Source organism: Patagioenas fasciata, chromosome 2 (genome assembly GCF_037038585.1).
Source record: "Patagioenas fasciata isolate bPatFas1 chromosome 2, bPatFas1.hap1, whole genome shotgun sequence".
Classification (NCBI taxonomy): Eukaryota; Metazoa; Chordata; class Aves; order Columbiformes; family Columbidae; genus Patagioenas; species Patagioenas fasciata.
Genome location: NC_092521.1, coordinates 136,442,943 through 136,462,364, shown reverse-complemented (window position 1 = coordinate 136,462,364; position 19,422 = coordinate 136,442,943). Strand labels below are relative to the sequence as shown.

The 19,422-nt window shown below is 41.5% G+C and overlaps 1 protein-coding gene across 4 annotated transcripts in view; it reads left to right on the top strand.

Moving 5' to 3' along the window:
* The first annotated feature begins 10,015 nt into the window (after positions 1-10,015).
* ITGB8 (integrin subunit beta 8) overlaps positions 10,016-19,422 on the top strand; it is a 46,861-nt gene continuing 37,454 nt past the window's right edge. The window contains exon 1 of one of the 4 annotated variants that reach the window (XM_071805053.1): positions 10,016-10,145. Coding sequence is in view for 2 of the 4 variants with exons in the window: in XM_065831208.2 (XP_065687280.1) it covers positions 10,592-10,721 (130 nt within the window). In the remaining 2 variants the exon portion in view is untranslated. The other 3 variants (XM_065831208.2, XM_071805051.1, XM_065831210.2) reach the window with 3 other exon arrangements.

Genomic DNA, 19,422 nt, shown 5'->3' with positions numbered 1-19,422 from the left:
AAAGGAGAAAAAAATGCTCTGGAATAAAAGAAAAAAAAAAGCAAACAAAAAAACACTATTAGTCCAACAGTGCTCCAGAAAGAATGATTTCTTCTCTCTGCATATACTTTGGATTTGAAAGCCAAACTGAAAAATGGGAAAAAAAGTGTATATATTACTTGGTTTTGGTATATAAGAAAGTTGGAAAAAAAAAAAAGAAACAATATAGAAGAAAGCGTAAACTACCCAACAATGGATGGCTCAGGAGCACAAGGGGGTTCTGAAGCCAGCCACCATCTGGGTAACACAACAGGAACAGCCGGCAGGTTGTGCAGGTCTCATGCTCTCCACAGAGGAGAGATTTCTCTCTCTGGGCACTCTTCAGAAATTCAAGCTACTTGAAAATAGTAGGAGCTCAGATGAAAAAGAAAATCCTAGCCACTGACTACTTTTTGCACCAACAGACAGAATTCTGCCTCAACACTCTATCTATCTAGTACTGTGTCTAGCTACCGCTATCTGTAATTTTCATCAGTTAACTCAAAATCATTCTTATATCCAGTGTCTGTACTAGATGGGCAATACTGACTTCTTTCATAGATAGTTTGAATCTACTACAAATTTTTCAATTGCAATGAACTACTACTTTTACATAATGAAATAATATGTTGGGAAACCTTTTTCAAATGTATCTGTGTATCTAGAATTCATAACATTATAAAATGAATGGCATGTTTTCATCCTTACATAAGTGGAACTTATCCAAACCTTTTGGTGGGCACTAAAACATAGAGTGAGGATCTGAACAAGGAGAAAGAGGGCTCTGAAGTGATGTGGCCATGTAGTATAAATGTAAAACTACCAGTGAATCAACCTGCAGTTTGAAATGAAGTTGTACTCAACTTTTTAGTGTTAGAGTAATATTAATGCCCATTCTTTTTATCATTTCTGTGATATGTTTATCATCTGTGTCTTACATCCTGGAGCACAAACAGGAAAGAAAAGAACAAATTGGGCAGGAGACATTTCAAGAGAAAAGAACAACTATACCATCAAAGGCTCAAAGAATTTCTGGGCAACAAAGAAGCATATTTCTTCTGATTTGGATTTTGAAGTCTAACCCTGATTTATACATCCAACTCCATTTTGACTCCCAACAGAATCTGATCTGGTTTATTTTCAGTTTACCCTCTCCTCCTACAGGAATTACACCTCTCATGTTCTTATAGGGAAGGGGACTGACGAACTGACAACAATGCACTAACAAACAAACCAAGAGTCTACAGAGAACTAGCGGTTTCCACCCACACATGGGAAGAAGCTTAGCGACAGCATCATTTTGGCCCCAACTGCAAAACTGAAAACCCACAAATAATCAGTAAATCCATAACTGTGCATTTTCGAGCTATGATCGTAGTGTATTTACAGTATTCCCTGAGAGACAGTTAATGGCTAAGAGCAAAGGATCTAGTCATTCTCTTCTGTTTTTTTGAGGGATCCATGTGTCTGTCTCCAGTGGAACACACAGTTATATTGGAGTTTATTACATTGATCATGCCTCTTGAGATCATAACCTTCCATGGCAGTTACTATGATGACGGTTTGTGCATAGGTAAGGTGCATGTCACTGGTATTTGTACTGCTTATGGTGGCAGCTGTTCTCTCTTTTACTTCAGTTTTGAACCTGTATTTTCCTGTTGAGCATCATGACATTTTAGTTTAATTTGAGATAATGTAATCCTTACTGGTTTCAGAATCAGCCAGGACACATCTTCTTCAAATTAATATTTCGTGTTTTATTTTCTTCCAAGGTCAAGTCACACTTAGAAGATTGATAGAATTTAAATCAAGAAAGAATTATAATGATCATCTTTTCTGACCTTCTTTGTTGTAGAGGCTATATATACAACTTCACCTAGCAATTTCTCCATTAACCCCAACACTTTTGTTTAACCTATAGTCTGTCTCTTATACAACCGTTTGGTCTTGAATTAAAGACCATGCATGATGGTAAATGGTGCCAAAGAAGATGTTTAATTAGAAACATTTTTCTTCAAACACAGTTAGGCTTACTAAATTGTTTTGTAACCTCTATTTCCCCTCACCTTCCAGTGTTCATTAGTGTGTCATATCACACAAGGATTATTTGCTGTTAAAGTATCATTAACCAGATCCTAAAGGAACAAATTACTAGTTTGACTGTAAATTAATTATGTAAAACGTTATCCATTTGAGATTAAAAGACAAGGCCTGGCAAATCTTAAAGTAGCTGTGTACTCTAATCAAATATATGCTAACAGTGTGACCTTAATTTTAGTCCTTAGTTTATACCGACTCTTCAAATACTGTTGAACAATTCAGTTATTTCTAGACTGCCTCAATTTGGGCTAGAAGTGCTTGTCCCTAACAGAGGGGTATCTGTCCGTTAGCAACACATGGATCCCATAGTCCCTCTCTTGTGCCTTATCCTGACTTCAGCAAAAATCAGTACCAGATGCTTCAGCAAAGGTAGAAATCATCTTCAAAGGACCACATCACTATATGGCTGCAGGGGAAATTTCTCTGCAGCCCCAGACAGGGATTGGTTCTTGTTCTGAAGTATGAAAGCTTACCTCTGTTATGTACTTCTATCCTGGCTAGTGTAAAGGCACATAAAATGCATATAAATACCTTATCTATCTCTAAATCCTACAAAGTTCTCATCTGGAGCCAACGAATTCCACAGTTTAATTATATATTATTTTAAAAAGAGTCTTAGCTTTATCAGAGCATGAAGGAAAAACAGTAAAACCAAAAGCTATAGCTCTACTGGATCCTGGAATTGGACAAGGGAAGATTTATTGATATGAATTAAAAAAAAATCAGAAGTAGGGATCTCTTTCAGAAGAAGGGATGCATTTGTGTGAGGTGCTGCCCAAACATACATGCTCCTATGCCAAAGTGATAACAATCTAAGGATAAGCAGGACGTGAGAGGTGAGGAGACATATATACAGACACATATTTGAAACAATTACAAAAATCAGTAAGTAACGGGCTTTTTTATTATTTCTGAATGTCCCCATCTGCCTCCATTCTTTCTCAATTTCACTATTAAACATTTCTTGATTTATTTTAGATGTCACGTTAGCAGTGAGTCTTGAGCAACAATCTCGTGAGAGAGAGGACGGGATATGCAGATAAATACCCCACAGAGAGCATCCTGGCTGTAATGTGCATACCACATTTCAAGGCTGGGGACAAGAACAGATGAAATCCTATCAGAGAGGCTCAAAACCTTTGATAATTCTGGAAAAATACACCATCCCTGTCCCTGTTCCCCATCCCTCTCAGTTCCCCCCTCTGCCACACACATACACATGGAGTTTGCCTGTGGGATTTTTCCACTTGCTGACCACTGTGCAATGTACCAGATTGAGCAGCTTAACTATGGACAGGAACAATGATTTGTACTCGTCCATCACCCAGTTACAAACTTCTGCATTGTAACTGTAGGATACATTTGACCCTGATCTATAGAGGCCCTGCTGTGCTAAAAATAAACTTTAGTTTCTGTTAAACAACACTAGTGCTGTTTCTAAACCACAACTTAACTTTCCCTTTCAACCTCTAACACTTAATTTCCTCAATAGTTTCTCAGGAGGAACTTCAATCTTTCAGAAGTCCCAAGAAATATTTCCTGCTATTTGTCCACTAAATTCTACCTTTTTTCTGCCATTTCCTTGTAAAACATTACATAGGAAATCTCTGGGAAATACGAATGAGCTAATAGTGACAGGAGTTTACCTGGGAATTTTCTCTAAAAACTTTACACAGTGTTGTCAGGCCTGCTGTATTATTATGGAATATTTAATCTCCGGCTTTGGTAACTCAATATCTTAGATCCGGGTGATAAAGAAAGGATGAAATCACCATGGAAGGAGGATGAGGGAGAAATTGCAGCGCTACTTGAGAGAGACCTTGGGACTCCATTAGAGAAGTGAAAGAAGCAGAGAGGGCGGAGATGAGGAAAGCAAGAGGCCTGTAAAGCATCTGAGGATCCATCCGAAGTGACTGGAAAGAAAAAACCCAAAAACATGAGAACAGTAAAAAAATAATTTTAATGCAGGTGAAGAGGGAAGCAGAATGGGAGTAATAGTCTTCAAAGAAAAAGAGAGAAAAAAAATTTTGAGGAAGAAGAAAATGAAACAACACGAGGTGTAACAGTCACTTGATTGGCACCTAAGCTGGCTCTCAGCAGTAAGTGGAGATTACATACCTTTTTCAAGTACCAGAGAGAAAGGCAGGAGACAGGCAACAAGAACAGAAGAAAATGGGTGGAGGTAAAAGGAAAACACATGGAGTGCCAGCGTAATGTGGATAGTTTCAGCTTGCAATAATACAAAAATAATCTGATAGAAGTGTGTGACTGTTGCTGAACTTCACAGTGGCTGTTGCTACTCTGTTGGAAAAAAAAAGTGCTGTTTGTGTCACAAACTATCATTTGAAACGTATATTTTCAGAAGAGTTCAGCAGTCTTATCATCTGTGGATCTACACCTACATCTATCAAGAGGAAACCTGGCCTTCACCCATCCTCCATGGAGCTGGAAAACCACACAGCATCAAAATTATAATGGTTTGGGATGGGCTGCAGTCCTCCATGAATATAAAATTAAGTAAAATTACATGTTCTTCATTTTCTCTTAGTCAATGAAGGAAAACAGGAAAATGGCACAAAGGTGAGTAACATGGGGTCTGATCTTCAGGCAAAAGTCCCACTGAAATTAGATTAATGAAGTAACTTACCCATCTTACTGCCCTTCTAACCTATTCTTTCCAGAAATCAAGCCGCAGTATCTGTAAATGTATTATTTAATATGAGTAAAATAATAATGACAGCATTATAAGAACCCTCTGTAAGTTTTATATTTTAAAGACAAGCCACAGGGGAGCTTTTCTGTTTGAAATCAGAAAGGCTGTCATAGCACACCACATGTTTATCTATCAAAAGGAAGAAAACACTTCTATCTGAAATACCAGTTCCGTCACATAAAAAAGCATCGTGGAAGTACCAAAAAATCTTAGTGTAGTTGTGTTCTTTAAAACGTTGCATCTGGCAACAATTAAAATGTTCTTCTTTTGGAACAGATCTGTTCAAATGAATATACTGCTGTTTTGGTTTTTTGGGTTTTTTTTCAGTAAATACTTCCAGAAAGAGATTGAGCATTTCACTAAACAATCCTAAGCTTTGACCACTTGTCACAATACATGTTTTTATGCTTTTGAGCATCTTTGTTGGACTATAATGATAATTTCTTCTGCTTGCTCATTTCTAGAAAAATCATCCTACTCTTTCTAAACAGAGGACAAGGGCACCTTCACCGAGGCCCCTTCTCAATGCTAATTTACAGATCAGCTGTCTATACTGCAGAGGTACTAGAAAATTAGTTTCTGCACTGATTTGACCTAGTAAACCCTAAACAGACTGATATTTTATCTTTTCACCCAAGAAGCCACTGCTGTCTCTGCCTCAAACGGTGTAAGATGAGATCACAACCTCATGCTGACTCTTTCAGTTGAGAGTCCATCTGAATTGCAACTTTTTTCCTCATGGTGTGAAATGTCTCAGGTTTATTGTCCTATAACACACACTTCTTCAGTGGGCTTCTAGCAAGCACTGAAGCACACAAGATCAAGATCTGGAATTTCTAGAGGACTACATACTCTATTTTTAATATACAAGTTGTAGAATGCAATGGGTTATATAAGAAAGGAAGATAAGTGTACAGTTGGGGTTTTGCAAGTAATTCTGTACAGAAAAATAGAAGGAGGGAATACTGCTGACACTTAGACCAGAAAAAGCTTCATCTTATGTTTAAACCTCTACAAATAAATGGTGAACAAGAACAACAGTTAGACACAATATACACAAATGTCACTAGGCTGGAATGTATGGACAATAGAAGGTGTTATTCCACCTGTCTTTGCATAACATTGACCAAACTGTTAGTCAAGAAGGTAAATTCAAAAAGATAATGCTTCAGATGTTGCCAGATTGTTTCATGTAGGCTTCTGGAGACACTGAAGTTTCAAACCCAAGTAAGATTTGTAACCCCACATGAAAATGCCCTTGTGAAATCAATGGAAGTCTTCATAGAATCATAGAATCATAGAATGTTCTAAGTTGGAAGGGACCCACAAGGATCACCGAGTCCAACTCCATGAAAAACTCTAGGGTATTGTTCAGTTTGGATTATTGTTTTTCCTTAAAATGCACCATTTTCTTTTTGTGCTATGTGCATCAGGAAGTTCAGTATCCTGTGGTAACTAAGGTAGGCATTAATGAAAAAAACAAAAAAACAAACAACTATTTTAGGGAGTAAATATTCCATTTTGAAAGTTGATGTTACCAGTTCTCACATTGAGAACTGAGACTAGAAATGAGAAACAAAGTATATAGTTTGACTATCTCATATGGAAATGCATCACAACTTTTTCAAAATTACAAAATTCCATTTTGCTAAAAATTTTATATATGGTATTGGGCAGATGGAATTTCATATAGAATTTTACTGGATACAAAAAACGGTGCATTGTTCATAGTCCACACTACTGGGGGAGAGGCCTATGACCACTGGCAATCTGTTTCTTGGGAACAGCTATTGAATTTGAATTGTTCCATCATTTTAAATTGATCCGTTATGAAAGATTTGCAAAATACACTGAATTCTTTATATGAAACAGACACAGTCTAGATTCAAATATTGTGTAAAAAAAATAACCCAAGCTATAGCAAATACAATTGTATCTGACAGACAAGCATGTGACCCTTTTATTTAGTTACATAGCAAAAAAACACAATTCACATGTCAGTGGGATCAAGTGAAGCCAACAAATCCAAAGTAATTACTATACTCCAGCAAGATTTTACATTATTAAAATAGGGAAGTTGGAGGAAAATGCAATTAATTTAAGTACACAAAAATGCTTTCTATGGGGATTTTAATCCTAAGATGCCATGATAATGTAAGGAATCAAGTGACAAGCTAATAAACACATAAAATGTTTTTTTAAAGTTTTGATATTAGAAGTTGTAAAACACCATCACTCTTCCCTTTGTAGTCTTGGTTTGGACTCTCCCCCATGAAATGGCACATCGAAGATTGTTGGAAATGTTCAACGAAAAAAGGAACATGGTTTTTGTAAGAAATGTTTTGGGCTTTTTGATGAGCATTCATTGCAGATGCAACATTTTCAAAACTGTTTCCTCAAAAGAGAGCCCATTTGCTAACACTATGATAGGCACTTATACGTTCTTTGCAATAAAGCAAATGTAAATACTGGAAAGAAACCACAGGTGTAACACTTCAAGAAATTCGGTATACATGTAATGTAAGAACAGAGAAGTACATACTTTCCACCATAAAAATTCACAGAATAACTTGGGTTGGAAAAAGCCCCCCAAGACCCACCCAGCTCTCTGCTCAAAACAGGTCCAATCAGATCTGACTGCTCAGGGACTCTGCTGCTGAGTTTCAAATATCTCCAAGGATGGAGATTCCACAAGCACATTACTTCAAGCATTCATAGCCCTGCGGATAGGACAACAGACTGAGACTTAAACCCGGTTCTAGTGATCTTACACTCCTTGTTACAAGTCTCTTTGATTATTCAATATCTTCATTTGTAAAAATTTAATTATTATTCAAATCTCCTGCATAACATTGAGATGAGACCGCATATTTTACATAAACTAACGGAATACTTTGAACAATTATAGTGTCCTTAACTGATAGAGGCCTCAACTATTGGCACTTTCAGCTCTTGACTTCTTTGTTACTCCTGATACTGGTGACTTACTATTCAGGGTGCATAGTTCTCACCAAGTCTGACATCCTTTTCATTGTGTTCATGGTGTTTAAATTAATGACTAGAGTGTGTTCATTCTGGTTACCTTATTCTGAGATTTTATAGGAAAATCATCCTTTTTTTCCCCCCATATTAGTCAGTAGATATTGTCTTTCTGCCCAGAATGCCAAATCCTTGGATATCATTCTGATCAGGAGTAGCGTGTGTAAAGACACTGTTTCCTATTTGTATGGTGAACAGTTTATGCTCAGGAATTCAAAAGATAATTAATGCTGTTGAGAACAGAGCCATTTTCTTTCTGATGCTTACGATAATTCAAGTTCTGATCTGATTAGGAGATTTATACAGAATGTATCCATATGAAGTATTAGCTGTATTCTTCCTCCATCCGCACTATTTAAACTATGCAGGTGAAAATCCCAAAGTAGAGAGATCTCCATTTCGGTGACTTTTGCTTCCACTGGGATTTTGTTCAAATGTACTTAACTGAATTTCTTTATGTCTCATCCTGTACCCTTTTTTCCAGCTACATTTGAATCACCATGAATTTGCAACTGCATAACCCAGGAGTTAAGACATAGTGTCTAGTAGGAGTAAACTGAGTTTAGTTCACCTGCCACGAGTGTACCTCATTTCAAAGTATAGTGCCCAGCTGAGCTCGCAGGGGACATGCAGCTCACCACTTAACATAGTTTGAAACCATGACCTCTGAAAACATAGAGCTTTTAAGTTAAGAGTGCCACGATATTTGAAGTCATGTGAGTGCCACCCTTTTTTTACCATCACTGCATATGGCTTTCTCACATCCCATGACCCCATTTGGGTGGTGGCCACCTGAGGACTGACACTGAAATGTCTGAAATGGGGGATTTTTCCAAGATGAAGCAGGAAGATGATACAGTGCTTAAAAACTTGTGTTAGTACAGGACTGCTCCCTTGCCATCTCTTCCTCAGCGACCTTGAACAACCCCTTGTGAGTTTAGTTTCTGACCTTTCACATGCAGATGATAAACCATCCTTATTTCAGCTCCGAGAAGCTTAGCACATGGTCTGAAACCAAAGCAGTTTCGTTCGTAAAGACTGTAAAACAGCACGGTATTTACAATGCCTGCACTTGCATGATTTATGAACATCATCCCCTGCACAGGCAAACTTGGAGGCCGCGTTGAGATACTATTTTGGGATCCTGTATGCACTGACATCTGTTCGGTAGTGACAGAAATGATGACACAGCGATGGCTATCGCTGGCTCTGTGCCCCGCCCAGAGGCCCCGAGGCCGGCACACCTATCGCCGCGGTGGGGCCCATAATCCGGTGTGACAGGACAAGGTGCCCAGGTGTGTTTCACCTGCTGGGAAAACGCCACCCACCGCCTCCTGTGGGAGCGGAGCCCCGGGGAAAAGCAATAAAATGAACGACAGGAGAGCCGGGGAGCGGAGCGGGGCTGGGCGGGCAGGAGAACGCACCTAGCCCCAGCGGGGCTTTCCTGGCCCGCACGGCGAGGTACTTTCCGCTCAGCCCAGGGCACGGTTAACCTTTGCGTTACACCCACTTGACCCGGAGGTGTGGAAACTCCGAGCAGAAATTACTCGGGGAGGGTGATAGGAGCGATGAAAGGGGGGTGAGGTATTTTTAGGTAACATGAAGTAATCGACAGCGGCGGGGGGCACGGGGTGCGCTGTGGGAAGGCGGTTTGCCGGCCCGCACCAGGGGCCGCGCGCGCTGCTGGCAGCAGGCGGAGGGACGCCACGAGCGGGCACTGCGCTGTTTCTGAGGTAGGGGACAGCGACTGGGGAACGACAAGGAGGAGGAGGCGGGGGCGAGGGTCGCACGAGCGCCCGGTTGCGGCCACCGGTTTCACACGGAGAGAGAGCCAGAACGGCTGGCTGGGCGGCGAGCTGCTGACACGACCGTCCTCCGCCGCGCGGGGCCGAGGCGCGGCGGGGGCGGGCGGCGCAGCGCCGTACCCGCGGCCTTCGCCCGCCTCCCCGCGGCGAGGTCAGCTGCGGCGCGAACAATGGGCGCTGCGAGCGGCCGCTGAACAAAGAGGCGCGGGCGGGCGCAGTGACTTCATCGCGGGGGCCGGCACCGCCCCCGCCCGCCCCGTCCGCGGAACCTGCCCCGCTGCCGTCTCTTAGCAACCAGGGGGACCCGCGGGCCCGGCGCGCACCGACCGCCGCGGGGCCCGACGGCTCTGCGGGCGGCCTGGGCGGCGGCGCGGGCCGCGCTCCCGTGCTCCCCTCCACCCCAGCCCCGCGACGCGGAGAAGTGGCCCCAACGGCAGCTTGAGCCGGCGGCGGGCAGCGCCCACCTGGCGGTGCGCGACGGGGGCGGGCGGGGGGCGGCAGCCGGGGAAGGCGGGGACCGCCGCCGGGCGGTTGTTCCCCTGAGGGAGGTGCAGAACCGCCGCCGCTCCCCGCGCCGTGCCAAGTGCCTCCCCTCGGCCGGGCGGCGGGGCGCCCCTTGAGCGCCGGGCTGGAGGCGGATGGAGGGAGCAACTCTCCGCGCTTGGCCGGGGCCCCGCCGCCACCGCTGCCGCCGGGCAGCCGCCTCTCGCGGGGCACGAAGGCGCAGCGGGCGCTGCCCCTGAGATGCGGCGTCCCGCGCCCGCCCCGCCGCCGCCGGCCGCCCTACCTGTGCCGGGCCCGCTGCCGCCCCTCCCCCGGCCCCGCCGCCGCCCCCGCGGGGGCCGGGACTGAGCGCGCCGCGGCGCCGAGACGCGGGCCCGAGGAGAGGGCGAGGGAGCGGTGCCGGCCGCGGCGCATGATGTGGGTGCCGCTGCTGGCGTGCCTCACCGCGGGGATCATCTCCGTGCCCAAGTGCCAGCGCGGCCCCGGACCCCTCCTGGGGGCGGCCCGGCTGTTGGCGGCCGTGCCGGGACTCTGCCAGCGCCGTAAGTTGCCGAGCCCCGCGAGCTACTCGCCGTGCCCTTGGCTGGTTGGGGCTGTGGTGGTTGGGTTTGGTTTTCGCACGGGGGCCGTGCGTGGGCGGAGGGCATGACCAGGCTCGGCGGCTACTCCGGGGCACAGCCCTGACAGCCGGGGCGGCCCGGCGCCGCGGGCACACGCTGGCCCGGCCGGTCCGGCGGTGCTGGTGGGCGGCGGGTACCTGAGGGGAGAGCGGCTGGCCCTTGCCCAAACTTCGCACTGCTTGAGCACCATTAGTGCGAGCTCGTGTTCTAATTGTCCATCCCGGGGGCATCCAGCTTTGACAGAGCCGTGACAGCTCCCCGGGGTTATGGGGAGCCCACGGGGAGTGTCGCGTTCCAGTGTGCTGCGGGTCCTGAAGTGCCCGATCACTTCCCTGCAAGCCTCCGAGGAACAGCTCACAGACCCCTCGGGGGATCACAAGCTGCGGATGGACAGTTCTTAAGGATGAATACACTCGTTTTTACATCCTTTATATGGCATTAAGTGGCGGAGTTAAAAATGGGTAGAGTTACGAGAAGATTTTATCTTGGGGCGCGGTGTATCCTGACACAGTACTGGTGGTGGCGAAGGCTCTGGTAAATGTGGGTAAACTCAAATCGTGGAAAGGCTTCCAAAACCCCTGGGCATCAGATTTGATGCATGCAAGCTGAGAGGACTCTGTGCAAATGTTCCCTAGATCGTACAGCAGCTGATCAAACAGAGCTATCAGGTTAGTCAAGTGTTTCATAAAGGATCTTAATTTCAACTGGTAGTCAGAAAAGCAGATCAAGTTGTCAATCACTTTTCCTTTTTTTTTTTTTTTTCCCTTGTGGAATGATTGCATATCCCAAGTTTAAGCCTGGACTTAATTTAAAATGTTAACATGTAACCTCTAAAAATAAGATTCACAATGGGAACAATGTATTAGTCTTAAGTTCTTTATTGCATATGTGACAAATTCATGCCTAATTCAGTGGGATTTGCCCAGTGCTATTAAAAACAATGGAATAATTTGTTAACTTTCGTAGGATATTTATTTTGCTTTTTTGGCTTCATATTTTGAATTCAAAACCAAACTAAATGTCAATAGGAAAAATAAAATGTAATATTATTAAATTTCTTATGAAACATGACATTTTGTATTTAGTATCCCACATTGGTTTTTATGCAGTGTAATTGAGTTGAAAGGCTAATTGAAACTTTATGAAGAGGATAGTTCTGTGTCTGAGTGTAGTGTTGTTCTTGCTCATGAGTGTAGCTCCGGGGTGCACACTAGTGCAAATAATGCATTAGAACAGAATGCCACAGGGGAAGGTTGTGCATGGGGCTTTTTCTCCAAAGGATGCTTACTCTCTTCATTGTGCTTGATTGTGAAAATTTACATGGGTGATAACGTCATGGGTTACGTGTTTATTGTGACAATAGCTCCCAGATTGGGCAGACTATAACTCAGATAGACCTTGTTTTTTCCTCTTCATTTGAAACCTCTGCTAATTTATGAAAGCTGAAAGTCACACTGAATTCTTTCCTTCATACATAATCACTTTAAAGGGTAGAGCTACAGTTGAAGCAAAAAGAGTATTCTCTTTTGTTTTTCTATGAATGAACACTTTTTTTTTTCATTATTATTGTTGGTGTATGCTTTTTATTTTTGGTTGTGATAGCTCTAGTATCCTGTACAGCACCTCCTGGATTCTTTGAACTTCTGCAGGCTGCTCTGGGAGAGGCTCTGGGCAGCAGCTCCATGTACAGCTATTTGGCAGCACAGCTGTGTCGAAGCAGCCACTCCTTTTTGCTTTTGCCTTGACAGGGCTGGGCATGGAGAGGAGCATCATGCTGTTCCTGTGCCATCAGTGAGTTCATTTTATGTATGTACAGAATTGGCAGAACCTGTATGTCTGTTGCATTGAATCTCCAGTTCTAAAAGAGACTGGAATGAATATGAAATGTACATGGGTCTCCAGTGTATTCATTTTTGTTGAAGCCTTGTGGCTCTTCTAATTGAAAAGTAGACAGTTTGATGCTACTGAAGGTATTTGTTCTGCAAGCTGCAGTTTGAGATGTGAGTTACTGTTCAGGGATAAGTAAAGGTAAGGTAAAACTACAGGTTTGGAGTTACGAGAAACACAAAAAGATATCTCACAACACTATAAAGTTTCAAGTCCCAAATTAAAGGTTCTGCAAGCTTGGATAAAAAGGGTAGTGTTGCCGCCTTCTACAAAGGATCCCTTGTTCAGTAAGTTTCACCGAAGGAAATTTGCAGTTCGCTAAGCCAACTGAAACAAATACCTGACTTAAGAATGGAGCTAGTTCCATAGTGATTTATACAAATCCCAAACTTATATTTGAACAGTAAAACCTGACAAACTCCAAAAGATGTAAACCAGTGAACTGAATAAAAGATGGATTCTACAGCAAGAGAATGTGTATGCATTATGTTAATCAGTTGTGTAAGTGCTCACTTAGTAGAGAGAGTTCACTCACCTTGTGCAGAAACTAAACTGTTGCAACTCTTTAGTTTTTATCTGCTGTATAAGCACATGGAATATGTGGGGCTTAAATATGGAAGAATGACTGATTGGTCAAGGTTAACAGAGGACATTGGTTCAAAACTCTATTATAGAGTATCAAACCCAGTTTTTACATATATTAAAATTTGAAAAATAAGTTGTTTAGTGTTTTCAAAAATATCCAGGTAGCCATTCCTGTATGAAACTCAAGTAAACAGAGTTTACTTGTGATGTGCACACAGGGGTGGTGTGAAAATCTTTATCCCTAATTTAAGAGTTGGAGAGCCACCACACAACAATTCTGTTACATAGCCATGGTTGACAGGTGTCATTTGGAAAGACCGGTTAGGGGTTTGGGGAAAGTAGAGGATCTGTGATCGTAGCAGGGACAACAATTAATTGATTTATCTCAATAGCATGACTTCTGATGCCAAATATAATTCATTAAAGTTCCCTTGACAGGGTCTTTGGTGCTTTGCCAGTCTTGTCAGATCAGATTCTTATGCGTGTTCCCTATAGTTAGAAAGTTTCAGAAATCATTACTGTGTCACTTCTCAAAGGAATAGAAAAAGTCATTCAAACCACCCATGGAAGATCTATTTCTGCAGAGAGGTGGTGCAAGTCTGTCCCTGCACACACAAAAAAGTCTGAAATAAATAATACATTTTGGTAACTTTAACCAGTGTTTGCCTGCTGATTTCTCTTCTGTGCTGGCCCATTTCCTTTTGGGGCTCAGTGGAAGAAGCTGTGTTGGATGGGGTACTCAGCACTGAGACAGTACTGTTTTCCCTAAGGCTTAAAACAATCCAAGAAGAAGAAAAAAATCCGTTTTTAATTTCCTGAGCCTGTGTGGGTGATCTACTCCCTAGGGGTGTAGGACCATCTTCAGGAAAGCCAACCTGGGTTTTTGAGAGGGAACATGGTTGTAGGTTGCAGTTCTGAGGAACAGCAAGGGGGAGGTTTGCTGATCTGCACATTGCCAAAGGAACATATTTATGCCAAAGTTATGCATACATTTTTTCAGAAAGTTGGATTAATCTTCATTACTTTGAGGCGTAAATCCTCAGTTAGAAAGTAGGGATCTAATTTTTTTAGAAAAGACCTAACATAGAAAACATTGGCTTTATTGTACACATAAAATCTACAGTACATACATGAATTAGTTTATGTATCATCACTGTACATTTTAGAAATGACGTGTAACAAAACTGTTCTTTTTTTATTCTTAGATAGGTGTATTTTAGGCAGTGGGTTTTAATGAGTCAGGATAAGAAAGACAAGCAGAATGGCCTTCTGTCTTGAACTTTTAAGTTTGCTCAGTGTTCTTGAAATACATTGATGACACTAAAATCATATGTTATATTTAGAAGGATCATATGTACCAACTATCCTGTGCTTTTACTGTAACTGGTAATGCAGATGTATTGGTATAAATCTGGTTTGTCAAGTTGAATGTACTGAAAAAAAAATCTGGAGAAGAATATAGTTTCCTTTGTGTTAATAAACTTTTTTTTTTTTTACATCAAATTCTTAAGGTATCGGTGTTTCTACTTACACCCTCCTTTCCAGCAAAATCTGTCTTCAAAGCTTCTGTATGTGTCCATTAATAACTGCTGACTTCTGTCTAACCAGTGGAAAGATGTGATACATCATTCTGATCTGCTTAAACAGGCATAATTCATGATGGACAAAGTAGGATATGGTCTGTTATTCTTCTCTAAGCACTTTATTAAAAGATAATTTCTTTTTTCTTTTGGCAGTTTACATAAATGGACTTGGGCTATTTAGTTTAGCTTATAGGAAGGAAGTGGGGCTCTAATGAATTAGTTCACTGTCCACTGTAATGGAACCTTTCTTCAAGAAGAAAAGTAAGCTTCATGCCAGCCATTCAGGATTCCCCCTTGTTCTGGTGGCAGAACAAGAATAACCCCTTGAGAAAAATGTAAGTGTTTCAGGATGATCAGAATTTACAGCATTAGAAAGCTGCCAAAAAGGCAACTTCTAGATGAGACTATATTTGCCTAAATTCAAAAGTTGGCAAAACTCCTAATTGACTTTTTTCTTCATATAGTTTCTATGCTTCCCATTACTTCACTGTCATATGACTGCAGTGATTTCTGCCTGCTATTACCCATGGTGACAGTAATGAGTCTGAAGTATTTATAATTATCAGAAGATACTAAGACAGAGATTTTAAGTATAATTATTGGAGGAGAAAAAAATTTGTAGCTTCACGCAGGTGGAATAATGTTCCTGGATGCTGGATTTTTATTTTTCTTCAGGCGCCTTCTCTGCCCACTGACTTGAGAGTTAAGTTGTTAGCAACAGTATTTCATTGGGTTCAAATCTTGATTACTTCAGTATTTTTGTTATTTTACTGTTGTTGTAGTTGTGTTAGGAATACAGCTGCATGATGTATGGTGGCATCACAAAAGTAGTCCAAGTCTGATTAAACCAATAACTGCTCTTTCCAAAATAAATTCTGTTCCTTTCTCGGTATTCAAGGGAATTAGGCTAAGTGAATTCCACTTGTTCTATTGTACTTAAGAGTACAATTTGTTTCCATTTCATCTCTGCAGGATAACAGGGATTAGTAGTGTGCTGAGGACAACTTGCTTATCTCAGATGGGAGACTCTTGCTGGAAAGCTGAACCAAAATTACATCTTCTTGTACAAACAGGACTCCCAGGAAATAAGAAATTTGACACAACTTACACTCTGGCAGAAATGATGCAAAATTACCTAAATAAAATTAATGACATCAGCAAACATGCTCTTCCAATCTAAGCAAAACTGTTGAATTGCATTTTGCTGTCAAAAATGTTGTGCCATCACTTCGGAACATTAAATAAACCACTACCTGTTTAAAATCTATAATTCATGTGTTTGAAGGCTGTCCCTTACAGAGCATTTAAACTGCACCTGCAGACCATACACATATGGGAATACTCACTTGCAGAAGCACAAACAAGAGCTTGCATTCAAACAGTGTATGTGCACCAATAGTTACAGTTAGTGTGCGAGACTGTATATTTTGTAGGCTGTGGTCGTGTTTTGTGTAATCTTTGCCCCCAAATTATAAAAACCAACCAGGCTCATATAAACCTAAAATGAAGGTTGGCCAGTGTCTGTTCATAGACAGGTATGGTTGGGGGTTGGTATATATATTTTTTTTTTAAATGTTTGCGAACAGTGCATGTATCTCCTACTTGAGAAACTAATTTCTCAGTATTCTCATAGGAGATCCTTGTGTACATCCATTTTTGATCTATATATTCAGAAAAGCACTGTAGTTTAACTCACGTTTGAAGGACTTGTAATTCAGCTGTTAATCATCAAATGAGATCTTCAGAGGTTTTTGTGCTGTTATCACACAATTAAAATATGTAATCTAACTTTCTGCATTCAAAGAGCATAAAAGTAACAGAAATAATTTAGATAAAAATCCCAGAAAGTTTTTACTACATTCCATTTGTCTCAGGGCCAGTCACCATGTTTGAAGATTGAAAACCCTCTTGAAAAGAAAATTACTGAAATATCAAATACCAAATGCTTTGTATTCCAGAAGGCAGTAACATTTTTCAAATAACCCTGCTGAATAAATGCTCCTCCCAAACTTGTGCACTATGTACCACAGTCCTTGAAGAGGAGTGGTTATCCTCTCTCATACCAGTCTTAGCTTTTATTTAATATTCTTGAGGTTTTCTTATTGTGAATGTGAACTGTATAATATATATTCATTGTTTTGTTTTAACCCTGACATGTCTTCCTAAGATACACATGCACACAGTTTTTGGTTTGGAGTGGGGCTTTTGGTTTGTTTCAGGAAAAAATTTGGTAGCTGCACAATTTGTTACCATTTTGTGTTCAGAATTGAATAACTGGTTCTATTCAGTTTTCAGCTTTGAGAATTACAGTCTGAAGTACAGAGTAGGTTTGTTCAAAATCACAGTATATGCAGATAAAAGTAAGTGAATTGAGCTGTTTGCATTGCTGTGGACTAAGAACCTGTGGACTGGGTGGTCTATGGTGATGTTCCCTGGGAAGAAGTTAAGTTTGAGCTGTTGCCCAGATCTGGTGCCCATCCTCTGCATTGCTTCTGGATTTCTGAATGAAAGCACAGTGGCAGGAAGAGATAGTGCTTTTATGGGACAGAAAGCAAGAATTTGGAAAAGACTAGATGTGTAATAGAAAGGTAGATAAGGGAGGTTGTTGGAGGTGGAAGGCCTGGTTTGAGGAGGTGAAGCTATAGAAGATGGTGGGAAATACAGTTTGGACTTATCTTTGGAGGCAAAAGTACGCATTTGTGTCTATCTTTGTATTCATCACAACCTCAAATTTAGGTAAGTATATACCAGAATAGTATATAGTTTATACAGGAATATACTGTCTATTCTAAGTTGTTGATGTGCTGCTTGCTGGTAGTGCTTACTAGTACACAAGAAATAAAATTAGTGATGAAATACGGCAGTAGCTGTTCCAGGCTTTGCTGGAGCAGCATGACTGTATCCAAGCTGGCCAGCTTCAAAGGAGATTCTAGCAGATGGTAATGACTGCCATGCCCATTTTCCCTCCTAGGAAACAAGGGAATTAACACAGCATTGCGCACCCTGAAGTTCCCTTTAAATCAAGGGATTTAATAAAAATTATTTAAGCTCTCTAGTTCCATATGCTTTGCATTTTGCATTTTGATTGGTGTGAAAAGAGGACCATCAAACCTGTACCATAAAAGCTAATGACTGTGGGAAATGAGTATCTTCTAATGATATAATCAGAGTAAATTGTCCAGTATGTTTTTATTTGGAAGAGACAGAATAGGTTGGTTGCAGAAACCAAATAGTCTTTGACTCATTGTTTGCAGGCATGGATTGCATCAACAAAATTTAACCATCTCCCATAAAAGCAGGAAGTTTCATAGAAAGGAGAGGCTGCAGCAAAAGTTGGCCAGGGAACAAAAATTGTGTGTTGTGAAGAATTTCAAGGTTACATCGCTTGTTTTCATTCTGTATTGCAGCTTGGGAACAAAGTCAGTCTGGAGTAGCCAATAGCTCTGCCTCCCACAGTCAAGGTTGTGTTTGAGGCTGAGGTTTGAACGTTGTGTTTGTGAGTCCTAACTACTATACCAGTAGCTATTTTGGGTAGTACCTTTTCCAAAATGCTGCTATATGCATGTTTCTGACAAATTTTTCTAAATAGATACATTTACATGAAAATCTTGACTGGTGTGCAATATTCATTGAGTGATGGAACTTTTCAGAGAGATGAGGCTAGGCTCTGAGATGTGTCAAGAATACCTTCTTGACGCCTCAGATCTAGATCATTCCCTGATCATGGAAGTGTCCATACACTGCTTGGGAACTCCATCTCCATGTGCCATTACACAGCAGACTTCTGATATATTTGCTGTCCTCCAGCATCAGCTACAAGTGTCCTTCTCTGCCAGAGTTTTCCCAATGCCATGTGGACAGAGGTGTCCCCCTTTTCCTCGTCCCCCGATGCCTTTGCCTTGTTCAGCTGATATCCAGCATTGTTCCTCTCGAGTGGCGTCACTCGTAGCTTACACAGTGTGCAAAAAAAGGAAGATCTTGGTTATTTTGCTGCTTAGTTTGCAAAGTCACTAACTTTCACACAATGAGGCAGACTGCTGCATTACTTCACATTTTGATGGCTTTTAAAATCGTTTCTGTAGCTCTTAGTACTGCCTCTTGTCTTCATAGGGTACTGTGTTCATATGGTAATGCAGATTCATTGGGGAACCCCAAAACTCCCGGGGTCGTTGGCAGAGTTAGGAATGGGAGGCCATATCAGTCATCAGGACTTCTTCACTAGTGATTTTTTTCACTGCATTTATTCAGATGTGCATGTATACTTCTTACTTATGTCTCATTTATATCTCTTATCTTCTCTGTAACCATGTTATGATTTATCTCTTCCAGTAAATATGCCATTTTTCATTTCGGGAACACAAACGCTTTTCTTTCTTTTTTGAATTACTAGTAGAAAAAGGTGGCCTAGGGTGGTTTTTTGTTTGTTTTTGTCATTTGTTTGTTTGTTTTAATGGACAGATGCTTTTACTCACTTTTCATATTTACAGAAGTATTTTCCCTTTTCTCACTTGCCAGGTTTACAGAAGTATTTTTCCAGGTCTTGGGATTTAACAATGTCAGTCATGTTT